This window comes from Ovis canadensis, chromosome 14 (assembly GCF_042477335.2).
Source record: "Ovis canadensis isolate MfBH-ARS-UI-01 breed Bighorn chromosome 14, ARS-UI_OviCan_v2, whole genome shotgun sequence".
Lineage (NCBI taxonomy): Eukaryota > Metazoa > Chordata > Mammalia > Artiodactyla > Bovidae > Ovis > Ovis canadensis.
This window is the reverse complement of record NC_091258.1, coordinates 68640629-68660789: the sequence shown is the minus strand read 5'-3', so window position 1 is coordinate 68660789 and position 20161 is coordinate 68640629. Positions and strand designations below refer to the sequence as shown.

The following is a 20161-nucleotide window of genomic DNA, read 5'->3' as shown; positions in this document are numbered from 1 at the left end:
TGACTCCAATCCGGACCAAGAAACTGTCGTCCTGGGATGTCCCTCCGCTGCTCTGCTGAACCAGATCATCTCTTTTTAAATCCCTCATTTTGGTAAACTATATCCCCCGTTATTAATAACTTCCTAAAAAGATTGTTGGGGGAAACAAAGATTTCGAGATTTGTCCTTCAAGAAAGTTCCTCTAATTCTTTTTTCCCCTTGCACATCTAGTATCTAATCAACTACCAAATGTGTCTACTAATTAATTGCAGGTGGTTTCCAGTTCTGAAATTTCCAATAGACTTTTTTAAGATTCCTGTTAAACTTTACAATTCTAAAGGTCTCATCAAATTCTTTTTTCCTTATTTTGGGAACATAATTATTTCAGCCTCTGATAATTCCATCGTGTTTTTATTGTCTTTTTCTCCTTGAATAGATGCTAAGTACTGGCACTAAGGGTTAGCCTCTGGTTGCTCAGATGGTAAATAATCTGTCTGCAGTCAGGAAACCCTGGTTCGATCCCTGGGTTGGGAGATTCCCTGGAGAAGAGAATAGCCACCCACTCCAGTATTCTTGCCTGGAGAATCCCATGGACAGAGAAGCCTGGCGGCTTACAGTCCAGGAGGTCGCAGAGTCGGACATGACTGAGCGACTAAGACACACACACGTTGTACTAAAGACCACGTAGGCTCTCCCTTCCTCCAAAGAAAGTTGTTTTCTTCTGGCAGGGGAGAGAAAACCTGGTTTTAGGTTTTCTTAGGCCTGGTCTGTTTCACATGTGACCTGACTCCGATATTGTATTACTCTGGGGGCCTCAAGCACAGCCATTTCTCCACTGCAGGCCTGGAACCCCAACCTGTCTCCCCCCAGGTTACATGGCTGCTCAGCAACTTAGCCTTCTTTAGTGCTTTCTGATGAGCCCCCTGGGGGTCCTTGAAAGGACAATGAGCTGCTTAGGAGTTGGCAGATGCCTGCGGGGAAGACGGCATGTCCATTCTGGGACTCAGTGCCCCATCTGGGAGTTTCTCCCTCAAGTCCCACTGTCTGGTCCAAACTGTCAGCTCAGCCCAGTCGAGGACTGCCACTTTCTGAGTCTTTTCTACCACTTTTTTGCATCTGTCCTGCCGCAATAATTGGCAAATATCCTCAAGGGAAAACTGAAAGAACGTGTTAGTCGCTCAGTCGTGTCCGACTCTTTGTGACCCTGTAGACTGTAGCCCACCAGGCTCCTCTGTCCATGGGGATTCTCCAGGCAAGGATACTGAGTGGGTTGCATGCCCTCCTTCAGGGGATCTTCCCAGGTTCTTTACTGTTTGAGCCGCCAGGGATAAATATGAAGCTCACCTCTGTATGCTTCCTCTCTTGGTATCAGCGCCCCTCAAGCATGGCCTACAATTGTTTGCTCCCCAAAGCCTTTCACAAGTTACTTTTATGTTTTGTTTTGTTTTTTTTTTTTAAGATTGATTTATTTATTTACGGCTGTGCTGGGTCTTTGTTGCCGCGTGCGGGCCTTCTCCAGTTGCGGCAAGCGGACTTCTCATTGCAGTGGCTTCTCTTGTTGCAGAGCACACACGTCAGGGAGCGCAGGCTCAGCAGTTGCAGTTCCCGGGCTCCTCAGTACTTGTGGCGCATGGGCTTAGTTTCTCTGAGCTACGTGGGATCGTCCTGGACCAGGGATCAAATCTGTGTCTGCTGCATTGGCAGGCGGATTCTTTACCACCAAGCCACCAGGGAAGCCCTTGTCCGGTCTTTATGTACCTGGTCTGTTGGCGAGCTATGGTCCACAGAGTCACAGAGTCGGATGTAACTGAAATGACTTAGCACGCACACTATGCCAGGAAAGTCCAAAATGGGCTGTTTTTCATAGCCAACTCCAGAAGTATGCTTTCAATATCTGGAGTATCTATGAAAATACAGTAATTAGAGGAATTAAGTTTTTTTTTTTTAATTATTCCCTAAATTGTTTTCTCCAGAACCAGTTTCTCTATTTATCTTGTGGTCTCTTTTGGCAGATTTTTTTCAAGTGTCTGGGATCTTTGGTTATATGCCTGTAAAAACTGAGGCAGTTAAAACAACACTAGAATCTGGGGTGTGCAGTTGGATTTCACTGACAGTTTGCCTCTAATTATCAGGCCAACTCTGCCTTCAGGCTGAGAAACTCGTATTTGAAAATGCCCAGCTCCGAGGCATTCTGATTGTGGAAACAGTGCAGTTGTTCTGGGTACAAATCCTGTTCAAGTCTCCTATCCCGGGGACAGGGGAGCCTGGTGGGCTGCCGTCTACGGGGTCGCACAGAGTCGGACACGACTGAAGCGACTTAGCAGCAGCAGCAGCAGCCTTATTACACCTGAAGTTGCAGTCCTGAGCCTCTAAGTTCTCTGCCAAGGTCTGTGGATGGCTCCCTTCTCAAGTGGCCACCAGACTGACGTGTTCTCGCCACTGTCCTATTTCGTCTTTAATCCAGAAATGCGCTGACATCTCGACTGCTGACGGAACCTTGCTTTGTTACTCCTCTGCTATCATTAGGAAGTAAAAACAGACAGTGAACCTGCCATCATGAACTGGAGGCCATTTTCTGTCCTGGCCCTGTGAGGACCCTCTGCTCTACCTGATTTTTATTTTTTTAATTTATTTATGCTATGCTGGGTCTTAGTTGTGACACACGGGATCTTCCATCTTCCTTGCGGCATGTGAAGTCTTAGTTGCTGTATGTGGGATCTAGTTCCCTGAACAGGGATCCATCAAATCCAGGCCCCGTGCATTGGGAGCTAAGAGTCTTAGCTGCAGGACCACCAGGGAAGTCCCTCTACCCAATCTTTTTACATCTTAAAATTTTTTTTTAAATTGAAGTACAGATCTACAGTGTTTCAGATGTACAGCAGTGATTCAGTTATACATGTATTCTTTTTCAGATTCTTTTCCATTATAGGTTATTACAAGATCTACTGAGTATAGTTCCCTGTGTTATATAGTAGGTCCTTGTTGTTTTATATATAGTTGTGTGCATCTATTAATCTATTAATCCCCAACTCCTAATTTATCCCTCTCCTCCCTTTCCCTTTGGGTAAATTTGTTTTCTGTGTCTGTGAGTCTGTTTCTGTTCTGCAAATAAGTTCATTTGTATCAGGGCTTCCCAGGTGGGGCTGGTGGTAAAGAACGTGCCTGCCAATCCAGGAGGCATAAGAGACAGGTTCGACTCCTGGGTTGAGAAGATGCCCCGGAGGAGGCCATGGCAACGCACTCCAGTATTCTTGCCCAGAGAATCCCTATGGACAGAGGCGCCCGGACCTGAAGCGACTTAGCACGCACAAAGCATGCGTCATTTGTATCATTTTTTTTAAAGATTTCACATATAAACAGTGTCATGTTTGTCTTTCTCCTTTTGACTTCACTTAGTGTGATAATCTCTAGGTCCATCCATGTTGCTACAAATGGCATTTCATTATTTTCATGGTTGAGTAATATTCCATGGTATATAGAGGCCACATCTTCCTCATCCATTCCTCTGTCGATGGACATTTAGGTCGCTTCCATATCTTGGCTATTATGCTATCTTTTTTGTTTTTTGGCTACTCCATGTGGCATTTGGGATTCCCTGGTAGCTCAGCTGGTAAAGAATCCACCTGCAATGCAGGAGACCCAAGTTTGATCCCTGGATTGGGACGATCCCCTGGAGAAGAGAATGGCAACCCACTCCAATATTCGGGCCAGGAAAGTTCCACGGACTGTATCGACCCTGGGGTCACAAAGAGTTGGACACAACTCTCCCTTCACTCACGTGGCATGCAGGTCTCTTTGGACCTGCGCCTCCTGCAGTGGAAGTATGGCGTCCTAACCACTGGACTGCCAGGGAATGCCCCTTGCTATCGTAAACAGTCCTACGTACATTGGGATGCATGTCTTTTCAGGTTATTTTTTCTGGACATATATGCCCAGGAGTGGGATGGTGAGTTATTTTTAAAAGTGTTTTTAAAGGAACTGCCATACTGTTCTCCATAGTGGTTATACCAATTTACATTCCCACCAGTGGTGTGGGAGGGTTCCCTTTATCCACACCCTCTCCAGCACTTATTTGTAGACTTTGGGTGATGGCCATTCTGTCTGCTGTGAGGTGATCATGTGGTTTTAATTTGCATTTCCCTAATAATTAGCAATACTGAACATCTTTTCACATGCCTGTTGGCCGTCTGTACATCATCTTTGGAGAAACGCCTGTTTCGATCTTCTGCCCATTTTTGGCTGGGTTGTTTGTATTTTATGTATTAAGCAATATGAGCTGTTTGTATTTGAAAATATTTTCTCCCATTCTGTAGGCTGTCTTTTCATTTTATTGATTCCTTTGCTGTTCAAATGCTTTTAACTAGGTCTCATTTATTTTTGCTTCTATTTCCATTACTCTAGGAGTTGGTTCCAAAAAAGTATTGCTGTGGTTTATGTCAGAGTGTGTTCTATGTTTTCCTCTAGTTTTATTTATAATACCTGGTCTTACATTTAAGTCAGCAATCCATTTTTTAAAATCTTTATTTTTGCTGCACTGGGTCTTTCTTGCTGCATGTGGGCTTTCTTTAGTTGTGGCAAGCGGGGTTCCTCTCTAGTTGCAGCATGCAGCCTTCTCATTGCAGTGGTTTCTTATTGTGGCACCTGGGCTTAGCAGCTCCTTGGCATGTGGGATATTCCCACACCAGGGGTCAAACCCATGTCCCCTGCATTGGCAGGCAGATTCTTAACCACGGGACCACCAGGGAAGCCCTAATCCATCTTATTTTTGTATATGGCCATTAAGAAAATGTTTTTTTCTTTTACATGTAGCTGCTGTCCAGTTGTCCCAATACCACTTATAGGCAAGCCTGTCTCTTCTCTTTACCTGTTTATCTCGCTCTCACGCTTCGTGAAAACACGGCCCAGAGCCCCATCCCCGCACTAAGATAGGAGTATGAACAGCTCCACAAGAAATGTGTGGGAGCACCGAAAAAAAGCAAGGCATCAAGGACCCTTAAGGACTTCCTTACTCTCAACAGCTTGGCTATCCGGGACTAGCCCTAGCCTTTAGTTCATACAGCTCCTGTCCTGGAACACCAGAGTGGGGCCATCTAAGTCAGAAGGTGACACCCTCCTGGGGAAGACAGTAAGAGCAGTGAAGAAACCAAGCGCCCATTATCAACAAGAAATTTTATTTTTAAATCCAAGAGACCAAAACAAATAAGGAGACTCCTACCCTTGGCTGGCAGATTCAGGTGGTGACCAGGAAGGTGGGGGAGAGGATGACAGCAGGGGGAGTAGGAACACGTCCAAGCGGCCGGCGAGCGGCCTCTTCACTCCGGTGCAGCCTCCATCAAATACCCGTTCTCCGGAGCGAGATACCCGTCGCCTCCCTCGGACTCCATGTACATGTCTCGGCCGTCGTTGCCCAGACCCTCGAGCCCGTTGTCCTGGCCGCCGCCACCCCCACCTCGGGCCTCATCCCTGCCCCGATCGCCGCCCCGCTCCCCCCGCTTGTGCTCCCGGTCCCGGTCGCGATCGCGGTCCCGGCGCCGCTCCCGCTCGCTGCGGTGGCTTCGACGTCGGTCCCGGTCACGATCCCGGCCCTTCTCCTCTGGGCCATCCGGGCCGTCCGGACCCAGCTCCCCGGGGGGCCCATCATCCGGGGGCGCGTCGCCGGCCTCGGAGGGCTCGGCCATGTCGCCGCCGCCGCCTCCGCCTCCGCGCAGCTCCTCCTTGCGCTCCCGCTCCCGCCGCGCCCGCTCCCGGCTCCGGCTGCTGCGCCGCTTGCGGTCCCGGTCCTTGTCCTTGCTCCGCTCCCTGGAGCGCCGCCGCTCCTCCTTGTCGCGACTCCGAGAGCGCCGCCGCCGGTCCCGAGAGCGGGAGCGTCGTCGTTCCCGCTCCTTGTCTCTCTCGCGGCTTCGCTCCCGGCGCTCCCGCTCACGGTCCCGGTCCCGGTCCCTGTGGGGCAGCGGGGAGGGGCCGGGCCTGGATGAGGTGGGCAGAGGTTTGCGGCAGGGCTCCCCCACTCACCGCCCTGCTCCCAGGACACCCGGCCCGGCCTCACCTCTCATCGTAGCGGGAGGTGTCGTCCCGGCCTGAGTGCCGGATGTTGACGTCCGCCCCGCCTCTCCGGGTGCCGCCCAGGCCGCCTCCTGGGGAGGGGCAGACACAGGCGGGTCAGAGCAGGTGGGGACCCCGAGGCGGCGGGCAGTGCAGAGATCAGAAGGTCACAGCGCCAGCTGGACGCGCCCTCATAGGGCTCCGGGCTCACCTCCCCCACCGGGGAGGCCCCAGCCCCTGACAGACCCCCTCCTCCGGTCATTCCCGCCCGAGACACAGCCCCGATCCTTCTAATTGAAGCCTGACCCGCCTCAAAGCCGGCAGTGGCTGCCCACCGCCCAAGCCAAGGTCAGAGGCCGGCCTCCTCCCTGTCTTTCAGCCCAAGGGCCCCTGGCTCTAAAGGTTCCAGGCATTTTCCAACCTCTTCATGGTCTCCATGTCCTTCCTGCCCAGTGTTGGGGATCATTCACCCGTTCCCCTGGAGTCTCACCTTCCTTTCTACTTAACTCCCGCTTACCCTCCGCACCTTAACCCACACCTCACTTCCTCACTCCGCCTGCCCTGACCTACCAGCTGAGGCCCTTCTCCACTCACAGACCACACACTGGCTTCAGAACTTCAGTGGAGTTTCCGATTTCACATGTGTGTGTCTCAGGTGGAGTTTCCAATTTCGTCTATGTGTGTGTACACGCACGTTCAAGAGAGAGCTGATTAACAGCTGCCTCCCTCTCTAGCCTGTACTGCGCCTTCCATCAGGACGCTGGACCAGCAGCCACGATAAAAAGCTGGACGAGCAAATGGCGACAAGGACAACTGGAAGCAGCAGCAGTTACCCTCCTCCTTCACGTGGGAAACAAACGCAGGCTGAAAAGCCACCTGCCCAGGGTGACTCGGCAAGAAAGGGCAGAGCAGAGACGTGATTCCCCGCTAACTCCAGAAGCTGCCCTCTCACTCAGTCTTCTGCCCCCACTGCCTGGAAGGGAGTTTCCTGAAGCTATTTAATCTAAGGAATAGCTTTCAGCAATGAGGGTCAAAAGCTTGGACATGGACATGAAACATCCGAACAGAGGACAAGCCACCCAGCAAGGATGCGGAGAAACAGACCAGTGCTTTCCATGTTCAGATCACAACCCAGCAGTGGAGTCACATCACTAAATCTGACAGGATGCAACCAACCATTTCTTTAAAAGAAAGAAACAGAACATAAAACACTAGTATATATACTGCCCGTAGAAAAGATAAACTACTGTTTCATCAAACTTTTGTTTGGGTTAAATGTATTTTTTTTGCATGTACACTGGGTCAAAATGCACTGGCTATCACCATCAGAAAGTTGGAATGCCAATCAAACTAGAAGATTCTGAGATTCCAGGATTCTACAATGGGCAAGAGCAGACTCTGAAGGACTCACTCCAACCCAAAGAAACCAGAGAGGGAGAGGAGAACCTATCTATTGACTTGACCCTCGGCAGATACATGTGTGATTTACTCAGTAAAGGCAAGTCAAGCATAAGAACAGCAGGCTGGGGGCAGAAATAAGGTCAGAGGGTACTGGACCTGCCTAGGGTGTCTGCATAGCGAAGACTATTTTCTCTGACAATTGGGTCACTCCCCCTCACTGGAGTTGGTCCTCGACAGCCAAGTCTGGATGGCACAACCGCAGCCCCAGGTCCAGGCCCAACGCTGAGCCACTTAGATCCACCCACCCAGAAGCGCAGACTCATCCAAGACTGCGTTGTGGAATACCACACTGGCTCCGTGGGGAGAGAGCCAGAAGGGACCAACTCACAGACAGCAAGCAAACAAGGCAGAAGGCACAGAGCTGCCAGAGGCAGCTCTGGATGCTGCAGGCTCAGCCGCCAGGGCCTCAAGGCCCACAGACCTCCCCCATCTTTGGGCTCCAAGCCACTGGGGTTTCTACACCAACAAGGCCCCAAGACACCGGGATTCTATACCAACAGACCCCTTTATACTGTTTTCTGGTACTTGCTACCAACCTGACCTTGACTGAAACGGTAACTGACAATAAGAGATGACAGTGAGAGGGACTGAAGCTTTGAGGGCAGCGGCCAACCATGTATGTCTCACCCTTGACTAGAAGCCTGCTACGCAGCTGGTGATCACACCAGTGTTTACTCAGTAATCAATGAACGAACAGGCCGGATGAGCAGGAGCAAAGTCTAAGCGGATGCCAGAACGACTTTTCAAGCCCCACTGTACACCATTTGCCAGGCTGTGTATCTGAGACACTGAACTCAGTGAGCTCTTGAGATTATTCCCACTTTCTAGGATGAGGAAAATGAGTCAGAAAAGGGGAGAAATCCACCTGCCAGGTATGCGCAAGTCAGAATTTGATCCCAGACTGGCTTCTCCAGGTCAGTACTCTTGCTCCTAATTGGTAACCCAGAATAAAAAACAAAAACAGACCAAGAGAATGCTGGAGACCGAGAGGCTGAGCTGGAGAGAGGGAGGAATGTGAGCAGCTGCATGGGGAAGAGAAGACAGAAAGCAGCAGGGCGGGGGAGAGAAGGGAGAGGGAGCCAGCAGGACCCCGAGCCCAGCCAGAGCAGGGCACGCTCACCTAGCCGCCGGGGCCTCCAGCCCTTCACGGTGCGGCCCCTCTCCACGTCCACGAGCACTCTCCTGCCGTCAATCTTCTTGCCGTCTGCATGCTTGTAAGCGGCTGCAACAGATGTGGGGAAGGGGAGGGGGAGGAGTCCCCAGAGGATCCTCTAGTCAGGTGACGGCCCCACTCTGTGGCATCCCGACCCGCCACACCCGCCATGTCCCCGTCAGCACACTTCGGCGCACACACGCACGCACACACACAGGCCCACCAGACAGCCAGGCAACTGACAGCCAGACAACCTTCTCCCAACCCGGGAGGGGCCTGCTCCATCTCACCACCTGCCTCGTCACCCCCAAACACTCTTGGGGGGCCGGCCCACTCCCAACCACTATGCTCACCCTAACCACTGCCCTGGGCTCCCAGGCCAGGCCTACTCCCCTTTGACAGAGCAGCCCCCTCCCACCAAGGCGGCCAAAGTCGCTGCAAAGAAACTGGAGGTTAACTTAAGGCTGGACTCTGCAGTGGGGGAGGGCTCCTCCACAACCCCAGGCATGCACCCTAAAACGTCATGCTGGGAGCAGAGGCCCGGCTGGCCGCTCCGCACCCCAGTTCACACCGGTTTCCTTTTACTGTGGTTTTTGTTGGGGGAGGGTGAGCATGGGGGAAACAGACATCAGAACAGAAAATGAACCAGAAGGGGGCAGGAGAAATCTTTAGGAGATGGCAGGGAGTAGAGGGTGGGTTATGGGGGCCCCCTACAGCAGGTGGGGCAGAGGGAAGTGGAGGGAGGCATGGGAGTCGTGCGGTGCTACTGAAAATCCCTGCCTTACCTGCCGAGACTATACCCACCCAGCCCCCAGCCCAGCTCTCCCTCCACACCCCAGTGCAACACTCGCCGGGAAAGGCCGAGCCCGACCTGAGCCTCAGGAAGGGTGCGGAGTAAGGGGGGAGAGGCGGGGAGGAGCGCGTCCTGCGGGTGGGCAGGACACAGCCAAGGACAGGCCCAAGCCCGGGGCTGCCTCACACGGGGCTCTCGGGAGGCCAAAAACGTCCCTGTTTCCCAACCCCCAGCCCTGGCGGAGGGGGTCATCCTCAACCAGCCACAACACCCGGCCCCGCCCCAGCCCGCTCCCCCCCCAAATAACAACCAGAGGAAGAGAAAAAGGTGCCATTTACCGATGCCAGCCTTGCGGGTGTCCAAACCGAGCGGGATGGGGGGGGCTCGGCAACTCCTGGGGGCCTGGCGAGGAGGCGGGCTTCCCGGGGGGGGACACGGGACCGCTTACCTGGAGCCCCCAAGCTTACCTGAGCACGCGCACAGACCCCACACCCACCACCATGGGGTCAGCTAAAGCTACGGGGGAGGGAGCCAGGGGGTTCTAGGGAGCCCCCGGAGGGGCGAGGAACCACATCTCCTGTACCGCCTGGAGGCAGGCAGAGGAAGTGGTGGACCCCAAAGAAACCTCATGGAGGCCTTGAAGAGGAGGGAGACAGGGTTAACATAGAGCTTGGGAACTTGAAAGGACTATCTTGTTTGAATTCTACAAAGCGGCTAGGGAGGCCTTAGCAAACCTGTCCACCTTCAGCTTTTCCCCATAAAATCCACGCTCAGCTAGGCACAGGCCCCACCCCCTCAGCACATGGAATGACTTTTCCACCTTGAACTTCTCACTCCCTCCCACCATCTGCTTCAGCCCAAAGGCTGGCACACAAGGGGACAGCTTCGGGGGTCCAGGAGATGGGAGTACTGCCCATGATCCACGGGGAAGGGGCCGCTGGGCCCCTGAACCCAGAGGAGCGTAGTGGGGGCGGGATTTCAGGACTGGGGACACAGTCAAGCAAAGGACCCCTGCTCTGGTCATGTCCCAAACCCCAGAAGAGGCCCAACCCGGGAAGAACAGCAGAGAAAAATGTGACGTGTGTATCTCTAGGCTTCGCTCGCTCTCCCTCTCTTAGGTCTCCAGCCAGTGGAAGGGTTTTCAGTAAAAGCTCCAGCACCTTCAGCTGTTCACAGCCTGTCGCTCGACCCCTCCCACAGCAATCCCCAAGTCCATGCACTCTGGAGAGCAGCTGGGCTCCACAGCCTCTCGGGAGGCTCCACTGTGACAAGGCAGACAAGACATGAGCAGAGCACCCCGAGTCTAGCAACCAAAAAGACTCTCCAGGGCCACCACAGTGAGGGCCCGCAGAAGGGGCAGGGGCAGGGGCCAGGAGAGGAGGAAGGGCTGAAGGGTTCCACCAGGAGCCCTGGCCCTGCTGCGTTCCCACCGCCGTGCCGTGGCCGTTGGGAAGCCAGATATGCTGGGGGTTAAACCGAGGCCAACTGGAGTGGCCGGCTGCCTTTCCCATCGGGGAGCATCTCTCCCCTCCTGGGATCAGCAAGATTGTCAGAGAGCACCTGGATGGGGCCAGAAGGGACAGAGGGCACCCAAACAAGGAAAGGGCTCTGGGTGCGGGGAGGCGGAGGGGTGGCTGGGGGTGGGAGGAGGGAGGCCTCGCTGCTCCTGAGCTGCCTGGCTAAGCTGGGCTGGTGTGCGGTGCTGAGTGATCTTACCCATGATACAAACCCTTATACCAACCATACACTGAGGTGTTGTAAGGGGAGCGTAAGCATCAGCTGCAAGCCAGCTGCGTGGTGGCTGCAGTGACAATAAGAACAGTCAATTAATACGGCGGCCCCTGGACACGCCGCAGCCCTGCCCACCCCCGCCCGCCCAGCCCTGCCCATGTGGACGCCGCCGCGGCCTCAACGGGGGCTTTGGAGGTGTGGGGGCAGGCGCTGAACACGCAGACCAGCCCACTGCCCGCCGAGGAACAGGGTGAGGGCCAGGGGTGGGGAGGTGGAGGGTCGGGTGGCCCAGCCCCAGCTCAGCTGGGGGGAGGAGAGGGCAGGTTCAAAGGCCAGTCCTCACTGCAACCTGGCCGCCCCCAAATCTGCTGGGGGAAATGGGGAGAGGCTCCCCGAAAATCCGACCCCTCCCCCCACCTCCAACTAGCCCTAGCCCCCACCGGGTTCCCTCCTTGCCCCTGAGGTTCAACGTGTGACACTTACCTCCCCAGGTTCACACACACACACACACACACACGTTGTGGGGGGTTTTGGTTTTTGTTTTTTAAAAAACACGTATATAAAAAACAAAAAAAAAAGATATATCAGAAACAGAGGGAGGAGGAGAAGAGACATCGCTAATGTCAGGTCTGGCGGGGAGGGGGGGTAGGGGACAGACGACGGGAAGGGGCTGGGGCAGTAGAGAAGAGAGAGGGCCAGAGGGCAGGGTGCGGGGCGGCCACTCACAGTGCATGTCCCGCTCGTGTTCGTACTCGATGAAGGCATAGCCCCGGGGCTTTCCCGACCGCTTACTGTAGACCATGTGTATCTGGAGGGTGGGTGGCAGGAGGCAGAGGTCAATTCTGACAAGGGGACAACTCACCCTATCAATCACACAGCTCTGGGCTGGATGATGCCAGCAACAGATGCTTCTGACCCTCCCCCGGCCCCTTCAAGGACCCAGAGTGACTGATGCTCTAACGGCCTTGGGCTTAGCAAATGATGTGCACAATGACCTCAAGCCCTTGCTAGAGCCCAGAGCATCTGAGGAACTTCTAAACCAAATGAAGAAATGTCCGTTATACATGAAGCCGTGCTCTAGAACAAGAGTCAACATACACTTTCTACACAGAGCCAGAGAGCAGGCATTTCCAGCTTGCAGGGAGGGCCACCCAGTCCCTGTCGCACCTGCCTAACTGCCCTGCAGCAACAGCAGCTGCAGACAGTGAAGTGGGCCTGGCTAGATTACCAACGAACTTCACTCACTAAGTCTGCAGTTTGCTGACTTGTGCTCTAAATCAGCAGCAAGTAATCATGACCTCTTTGCCTTCCCTCCGCTATCCCGAGACTCCAGCATGGATGTGCGGGCAGGACAGAAACCCAGGCCGTGGCGTCTGAAGCCCGAAATGGCGCGGTGCCTCCTTCCTCCCTCCGCACACCTTCAACTCAAGCACCCCTGCTCTGGTCCACTCACCCTTTTGATGGGTCCATACACCTCAAACTCTCTCCGGAGCTTGGACTCTGTCGTGTCATAGTTCTACAGGGAGACAGAAAGGAAGTGAGAGAAGCCCTCAAACACCCCATGGACTGAGTCTACTGTCCACAGCCACGCTCTCCATAGCCTAGGGCGCCAGGGGTTGGGAGCTGGGGACTCACCACTCTAGCCACAAAGAGAGTCTTGAAGGCATCACCCTGAGCATTGGGATCATTGTGAGGGTCCCCTGTGCAGGATAAAAAAGAATTCTGTAAGTAGTCATCAACAACACCACAGAGCAAGAAAGAGACTGATGGACACAGGCCCAGAGCTTCCGGTCGGCTACCATGGGCAGGCCCCTCTGAGCCCCGACTGCCCTGAAGCACAGCAGACCTCATCTGAGCGGCTGATTTAGGCTGATTAAAGGAAGGGATGAGACTGACTTCAAGCTGACAGGATGGCGGCCAGCCTACTGCCCCCCTTTTTCAGGTCTACATATCCTGAGTCCCAAGTCCCTCCCAGGTGGGAGTAGCTAAGCCCAAAAGGGCATCTCTGGAGAAGCAACCTGATCCTGCCAGGCACTGCTTCCTCTGCCACCTGCAGTGCCACAGTGCCACCCATTGGTAAGGCCTGCAACTGCAGCCCACAGGAAAACCTGAGATCAAGCAACCCTCAGATGGCAACCCGATTTCTTCCCTGTGCCCTGTGGCCTCAGGGAGGAACCCACAGCTGGGCCACATTGGGTGGATGGGGTTAACTCCCAGCCTTACTACTGCCAGACCACTGAGGACCAACCAGCTCCACAGACAAAGCCAGACTCTTACAGAACTAATTCCACAGGTGATTCGGACAGGTCACGTTCATCCCTGTGCCTGCCCCTCACTTCCTCACCCGAAGCCCATCCTTCTGGGTTGTAACCGTCTGTGCCCACGTCTTAATCTGCATCCATTCACCCAAAAGGTATCTGTTAAGCAGTATCTGCCTGAAACTCCCGTAGGTGCTGGAGTAACAACAGTGAAAAAGAAGGAAAAAAGACCCCTGCCTTCCTGGAGCTCATCTATTACTGCAGGGAGGCTTCCAGTAAACCACCTAAGACCAACCATCATCCAGTTCTATCCAGTAATAACAGAGAGATGAGGAGAAGCATTTTACTGGGAAGGTCAGGAAAGGCCTCACTGAAATACCATTTGACAGGAAGGTGTATTTAACAGGAGACAAACTTCAGCACCACCAGGGGGTAGGTGGTACCGCAGTGGCATTACAGGGGACCCAATCACTGCCTGCAGGACCGGATGGAGCCCAAACAGCAGAGAGCAGAGCTTCTGCATGAGCAGCCAAAGGTTCCTGGCAGACACAGGGAAACCACCCTGGCACGAGACCCTATGGTTTTTGCTTAACCAAGAGGCCCAGGAGCGTGACCCAAGGTAAAAGCTAGCGCAGTGCCCACGAATCTCAGCCAAGACGGTGGCAACGAGCTGAGGTTCGTCAGCAGTTCACTGGCAGCACGCGCACACCCTCACGCCATTCCACCCGGCTGGCAGCTCTGCCCTCAGGGAATCCTTGGGCAAAGAGGTTATCTATGCAGCAGCCCAGAGCAGGGGTTCAAAAGACTTGACTGTGGGGATGAGAAACAAGGAAGTATCTCAGAACTCTGACTCTTGCTAAGCAGACCCAGACTCCACAGACCTTCATTTTCTCTTAAAAACTGGAGTAACAAACCCTACTGCACTTGGAAGCTGTAAGTAAAAAACACGAAATACATCAAGTGTTCAGCAAGGTGCCCTTGAACGGTAGCTGCTAATGGTGGCAAGGCACAGCCCGTTTCCGCACTGGGGGATGGAGGCTCCTAGGGCAGAGCCATGCTGTGCTTGAGCCATCCTTTTTGTTTCCTTTTCTATCACGGGGAAGTTCAACACTTAAGGAAAGAGAGAACAGTATAATGAACCCATCAGAACCAATCTCAGTGGTTACCACGTGGCAACACTGGTCACATCTCTATCCCAAGCAGTATACTAAGGCAAACTCCAGGTATACACCACCACTGCAGCAGCTAATAAAGGCTTTAGAAACCAGTAACCACGGTACTAGTATCACACCTTGAAAACTTAACATCAGTTCTTTATTTTCACCAAAACGCAGTGTTCAATCAAATGTCCTCAACTGTTTCAAAACAAGCTTTCTGCAGGTGGCTTATTTAAATCAGGACCCGAACAAGCTCCACAATGACCATCTGGCTGAGGTGCCCTTTGACTCTTTAACCCCTTTGGTCCACTCCCTTCCCACCTGCTTCTCCAGCTTTCACATTCATTTAAGGAAACTGGATCACAAGTTTGTCGTATACAGTCTCCCATATCCTAAATTCAACTATCCTCAGTATCGTTTCACGTGCCAGAATTCTTTTTTTTTTTTTTAAACTCACGTGGGTCAGACTCCAAAGCCTGTGCCCCAGCAACAGAGCTGAGAGGGTCCCCAAGTCAACTGCTGTCAACAGCTGTTGTGTGCCAGGTCCTACAGGAGCTGGGGCCACAATGGTGAGCAAATTCCACCAGAACCCTGCTTCCTGCACTGTGAACCAATGTAACATGTTCATCAGCGAATTCCTCCCGCAGACTGACATGACCAAGCTGCAGCAGGACTCAGGGCTTTCGGTGTGCAAGGGGACTCTACGCGAGCAAGGAAGCCATGAAAGGCTTCCCTGAGGAGTGACGCTGCCAGACACACAAAGGGCAGTTGCATACACACCAAGGTACCATGTGAGACTGGCGGAACGGCCTGGGCAGAGCCCCAGCAACAGGAGACCATCTGGGAAAGAAGAGGCAAAAAAGACGCCAGCGCAGGCTGGAGCAAGAGGAGAGGGAGCATGGGCAGAATGCACCCTCAGCGGGCAGGGAAGGGACTTCGGTCTTTAGGTTGAAAACCAAAGGAAGCTGTATAGGAGTTTCCTGGCGACCCAGTGGTTAGGACTGCACTTTCACTGCAGAGGGCCCGAATTCAATCTCTGTTTGGGGAGCAAAGATTCTGAGGGCAACATGGTACAGCCCAAAGGGGGGAAAAAAAAAGCTGTTAGCAGAGAAAGGTATAATCAAGAGCTGTATTTCAAAAAGCCCTAGAGGACTTGCGGAGGACAGAGATGTAGGTAAATTCATTAGACTGCGTGTCCAGGCTGGAGGGGCCTTCGGGGTTGGTGGACACAGAGAGGATGCTCAGATCTGTGGCATTCAGAGAGTAGCACGGGTAGGTCTTGGAGACAATTGGGGGAGACAGCAAGAAAAGGTGTTAAAAGCAAACTGAGTGGAAACGATTGGCCATGACTCGCAAAGCTGGATGACCATGTTCCAGTGAAGCAAACATCGAAAGACGACCAGGCTGGTGAGGAGAGGAAATCCTGATTGTGGTCCAGACACAGTGCAAGATGCCTCTGAGGCATCCAAGACGACAGGAACGCAGTGAAAGCCAGAGCTCAGAGCGCTGAGCTGAGACACCCAGGTATTCGGTTGTCAGGTGTCTGTCTGATGAGCTCCATCAGCAATGGACTTCTCCAGGAAATGTGATTCAGAGTGACGTGATTCACTGGAGCCTCACAAGCATGGGAGGAAAACCCATCTTTTGACTACACAGTCCTTGCTCTAATAAGAAAAGGCCTCCTGAGGTTGATATGGGACTCTTTTGTGAAGTCTGGTTAATGACTACAATGTCCCTCCCCCAAACTCCGACTCCTCCTGTACCTGGAAGGGATGAAGCACTTCCAGCCCAAGGGCCAGGGACCTGAGATGGAACCAGAACTGCCTCATGAGCCTGGACCTCACTGCCTTGGCCTGGGAGACCCAGCTGGGCAGGGGCCACCTCTCCAAGGGCAGACACCTGCAGGAGGCAGCCCAGAGTACCAGGCTCCCTTCCTGTCTGCCTTATTCCATAAGCTCCTGCTTAAAAGCCTAAACCAAATATAGGCTTTGGCAAATAGCGGGGGCTAATAAAGTGAACTGACAACAACCTACATTCTGAAATAAGAGTCCTGGGGTAGACCTGGGGAAGAGAAACACAAGCATACTTGAACAAGAGATGAAAAGAGGAGAGACTTACACATTTTTAGCTCTGTCTCGACTTCCTGCTGTCGCCGCTCAATCTTTTCCCGTCTCTGTCAGGAGAAAGGTAGACAACTGAATACAGATAGGAGGGCCCTGATATCAGGGAACATCTTGAAGTAAGATGCAAAAAAAAAAAAAAAAAAAAGTGAGGCAGAAGGCAAACGTTACATACCTTCCTCTCCATGCGTTCCTCCCGGGTTTCTGCTCGAGTTGGAGGAGGGGCATCTCGAGGGTCCTGGGAATAAGGAGAGTGACAGCAGTGGGAGGAAGGGGAAAACAGCCAGGAACAGCCAATCAAGAAATAACAAACATCTTGGCCACACTCTCCTGCACGTTTACACACACGCCCACACAAACATGGACAGTTCCCAGGCCAGTGGAGGTGGGGGAACAGTGCAGATCAAAGCGTGGTCCGTAGACGAATGCAATCTGTGACCAGTTATTGGTCTGTGACAAGAGAAGTAGAGAAACTGAGACAAAATATGCAGAAACGTCTACAGCAATCTAACAGAGTAGTTTTATGTTCACTGAACTTAGAAATGTGATTTTCTTTAACTCTGTATTCTCTAAAAATACTAGAAAAGAGAAAACAATCCTCTTGTATTTATCAAAAGCATCGATCTGCACTCCTCTATCATATCACATTGTGAGTATCACAATACTGGTCCTCTATTACAGACAGGAATCGGGACCAGGCCTGAAGCAAAAGCAGCTGGCAGTGCAGAGCCCGGGGTAAGCAACTGGACACCCTCTGAGGGCCAGAGCAGTTCTTAAAGGCCTCAGCAAGCTCCCATCACACAACTGGCACAGGACCCTCGCCTGCCACACACCTAGAGTTATTAAATTAGCTGAATTGGCTAATAACATTTTCCAAGCACCGGTTCACTGAGGGTGGCAAGTCTCAATGAAGAACCACTCTTCTGTCATCTCACTATTAACTTCTGCTCCACAAGTTCCTCCTCCTTCCCTTTCCCACTCATGCCAGATGGTTATTCTTCTGACTTCTGGCCGTGTGCCAACATACTCAGATGTTCTTTGACCACCTTAAGAGGTGGACTGTTGTTATCCCAATTTCACAAATGAAAAAACCGAGGTCCATGAGCCTTAGTCATTTACTGATGTTTGCCCTGAGGGTACAAAGCTGAAATCCTCAAGACCACCATCTTAACAGCACATCACCTGGTGTTAACCCTTTAATGACAAAAATGGTAAATAAAATAAGAAATATTGACCATTCCTGACTGCTTGGTGCCAAGCCCCATAACAAAATTTTCAATTAATTCTGTCAATTATCACAAAGATATAAACATTCCCTTGCTATAAATAAAGTGACCACAGGACCAGAAGAATCTGCTGCTTGTCCAAGGTTACACAGCCGATAAATGTGCCAAGGACTACTTAACTCAACAGTCTGAATCCTCAACTGGTAGTTACTGTCACAAACCACTGAACTGTCACAAAAACTCAACAAGGGATACATAATGAACCCTGATCAAGACAAGAAAACTGGGACTTTCCTCGTGGTCCAGGAGCTAAGACTGCTCACTCCCAGTGCAGGGGGCCTGGGTTCCATTTCCATCACTGGTCAGGGAACTAGATTCCACATGCCATAACTAACAGTTCCCATGCCGTGACTAAACGGGGCACAGCTAAATAAAGAAATAATAATCACCCCAGCCCAGAAAACTGGCCAGACACTGAACTCCCCGGTCCAGCCCCACGACGCCCCAGAACCCAACCCAGGTCCAAGTCTGCTCACTGAACTCACCTCAAACTCTCGGATGTAGGGCGCGATGCCACAGTAAGGTTGATTGTGGTGTTTTTCATGTGGCAGTTTCTCCAAGGGTGGGAGGTATGGGATGGGGTCACGGGGAGCAAAGAGGGCCAGAAGGTTGGGCGGCAGGAACTGGGTCATCTTGCCAAGTCTGAGAGCAGAAGCCTTATATTAGGGTGGGCTGGGGGAGGTGAAGCCCCTATAACCCCTTGACTCCCAGGAAAAGAAGGAAATAGAAGCAAAAATCTCAGTATCAAAACAGGTTCTGTACAGCGCGCTCCAAAGTCACAAGGAAAAGGAGTAAATCTGAATGAAAGAGGGTTTTGGTGGGAGGGTCGCGTGAAGACGGGCCAAACCGGTAAAGGAAACAAAGACTAAAAAAGGGTTTCTGAGTAGTGAAGTCTCAGAGTCCTGGGCAAGGAACCGCGGGGCTGAGGGTCTGGGAGCGGTTGTGGGGACATCAAGGATCCTGAGAAAGGGAGTCCAGGGCAGTGGCGGCTGGTGGTCCCATACCGTGGATAACAGGTTACGGGGCGAGGGTGGCAGGAAGTCTTCGATTAAGGAAAGGGGTCAAAAGTAGCAAGCCTCTCAAGCCAGGGGGTTGTGGGTAATAGATCTGGACCCCCACAGGCGAAATGAATTATGGGTAAGGGTCCGCGGAGGCGACAAGAAAAAAGCAACATACCGCAAGGGCCTGTGGGTAAGTGCTGAGGAGGACAGGGGCTATGGAAAGAGAGCTTAAGTGACCAGAGAACTCTGGATAAGGGATGCAAAAAGGTGCTGTGACGGTGGCGCGGGAAAGGGACCCGGCCGCGGGGAAAGGACCGGGGCCCACCGCAAGGGCTTGTGGGTAGCGGCCCCGCACCCGGTAAGGCCACTCAGTCACACTCACCCGCCGCGCGGCGCCCTCCTCGGCCTAGCGACAGTCCGGGGGCTCGCGGCGGCTCCGGCGGCCCCTCAGCAGCGGATACTCCGGCTCTCGCTCCGACTCCGGCGGCGTCCACGTCCCTCAGTCTCTGTCGCCCGCCTAGCGCGCGCACCAGGCCGCAGCTCACGAGCCCGCGCGGCCTCGGCTCGCGACAGGGGCAAGGGGTGGGAACAGCCTCAAATCCCTCCGCCGTTCGCAAGGCGCACGCGCTGCGCCAGTCAATCACAACTCAGTCACAGGGACCCTGGTGCCGCCGCAGGCACTGCGCAGGCGCGAAGCCACTACCCCCGCCTCCGGCGTCTTAGACGCCTTTGCCGCGGCAGGCTGGAAGTCACAGTGCGCACGCGCGCTGAGCCCCAAGCGGTCCCTTTCCACCTCGCGTTCTGGACTCCAACCGCCTCTGTCCGCGAGACTCTTCTCGATGCTCCACCCCTTTCCCTAACACACTTCCCGGATCTTGGGCGCATGCGTGTATGATCAGTTACCAGTATTATACCCTTCCGCCACCTAGCAAAGAGTCCCTACGTGGAGGATGTGCTTACCTAAGCTATTAAATCAATAACTTCTCCATCCAGCGCACCATGTACTCGACACTGTTTGGATTCTGAAGATGTAGCATGTGACTAAAGCAAAGTCTCCCTTTTTTGCGCTTGCATCGTGCGGAGGAGACAATAAAGGCATTAAAAAATTAACTGCTGATAGTGGCCGTCCCAATAAAAAAAAAGGGCAGAATAAGGTGTTCAGCTGTGGAAGAGGAGCTGT

The 20161-nt window shown here is 53.0% G+C and overlaps 2 protein-coding genes across 3 annotated transcripts in view; both read right to left on the bottom strand.

Moving 5' to 3' along the window:
- RUVBL2 (RuvB like AAA ATPase 2) overlaps window positions 1-20161 on the bottom strand; it is a 93105-nt gene that overhangs the window by 30452 nt on the left and 42492 nt on the right. The gene's annotated exons all lie outside the window — the stretch shown is intronic.
- SNRNP70 (small nuclear ribonucleoprotein U1 subunit 70) lies at window positions 5134-19848 on the bottom strand. 2 transcript variants are annotated; one of them, XM_069551195.1, is made up of 10 exons: window positions 19364-19848; window positions 18466-18622; window positions 16870-16932; window positions 16693-16747; window positions 12795-12859; window positions 12613-12675; window positions 11886-11967; window positions 8603-8704; window positions 6026-6113; window positions 5134-5946 (listed from the first exon to the last, which is right to left on the bottom strand). In XM_069551195.1, exons 2-10 carry the CDS (start codon window positions 18610-18612, stop codon window positions 5292-5294), a joined length of 1320 nt encoding a protein of 439 aa, XP_069407296.1. In that variant the 5' UTR covers window positions 18613-18622; window positions 19364-19848; the 3' UTR covers window positions 5134-5291. The 2 variants fall into 2 exon arrangements, with proteins under 2 accessions (XP_069407296.1, XP_069407297.1); XM_069551196.1 differs by having other exon boundaries at window positions 5134-5919; window positions 19364-19842.

Bases quoted from the DNA above. Each gene is read 5' to 3' on its own strand.
- SNRNP70 (XM_069551195.1), bottom strand. From the start codon at position 18,612: ATGACCCAGTTCCTGCCGCCCAACCTTCTGGCCCTCTTTGCTCCCCGT. The intron at 11,968-12,612 runs GTGAGTGGACCA...CCCACCCTCCAG, and splicing joins TGTATGGACCCATCAAAAGG to ATACACATGGTCTACAGTAA. The intron at 6,114-8,602 runs GTGAGCGTGCCC...GCCCCTCCCCAG, and splicing joins CTGGAGGCCCCGGCGGCTAG to GAGGCGGCCTGGGCGGCACC.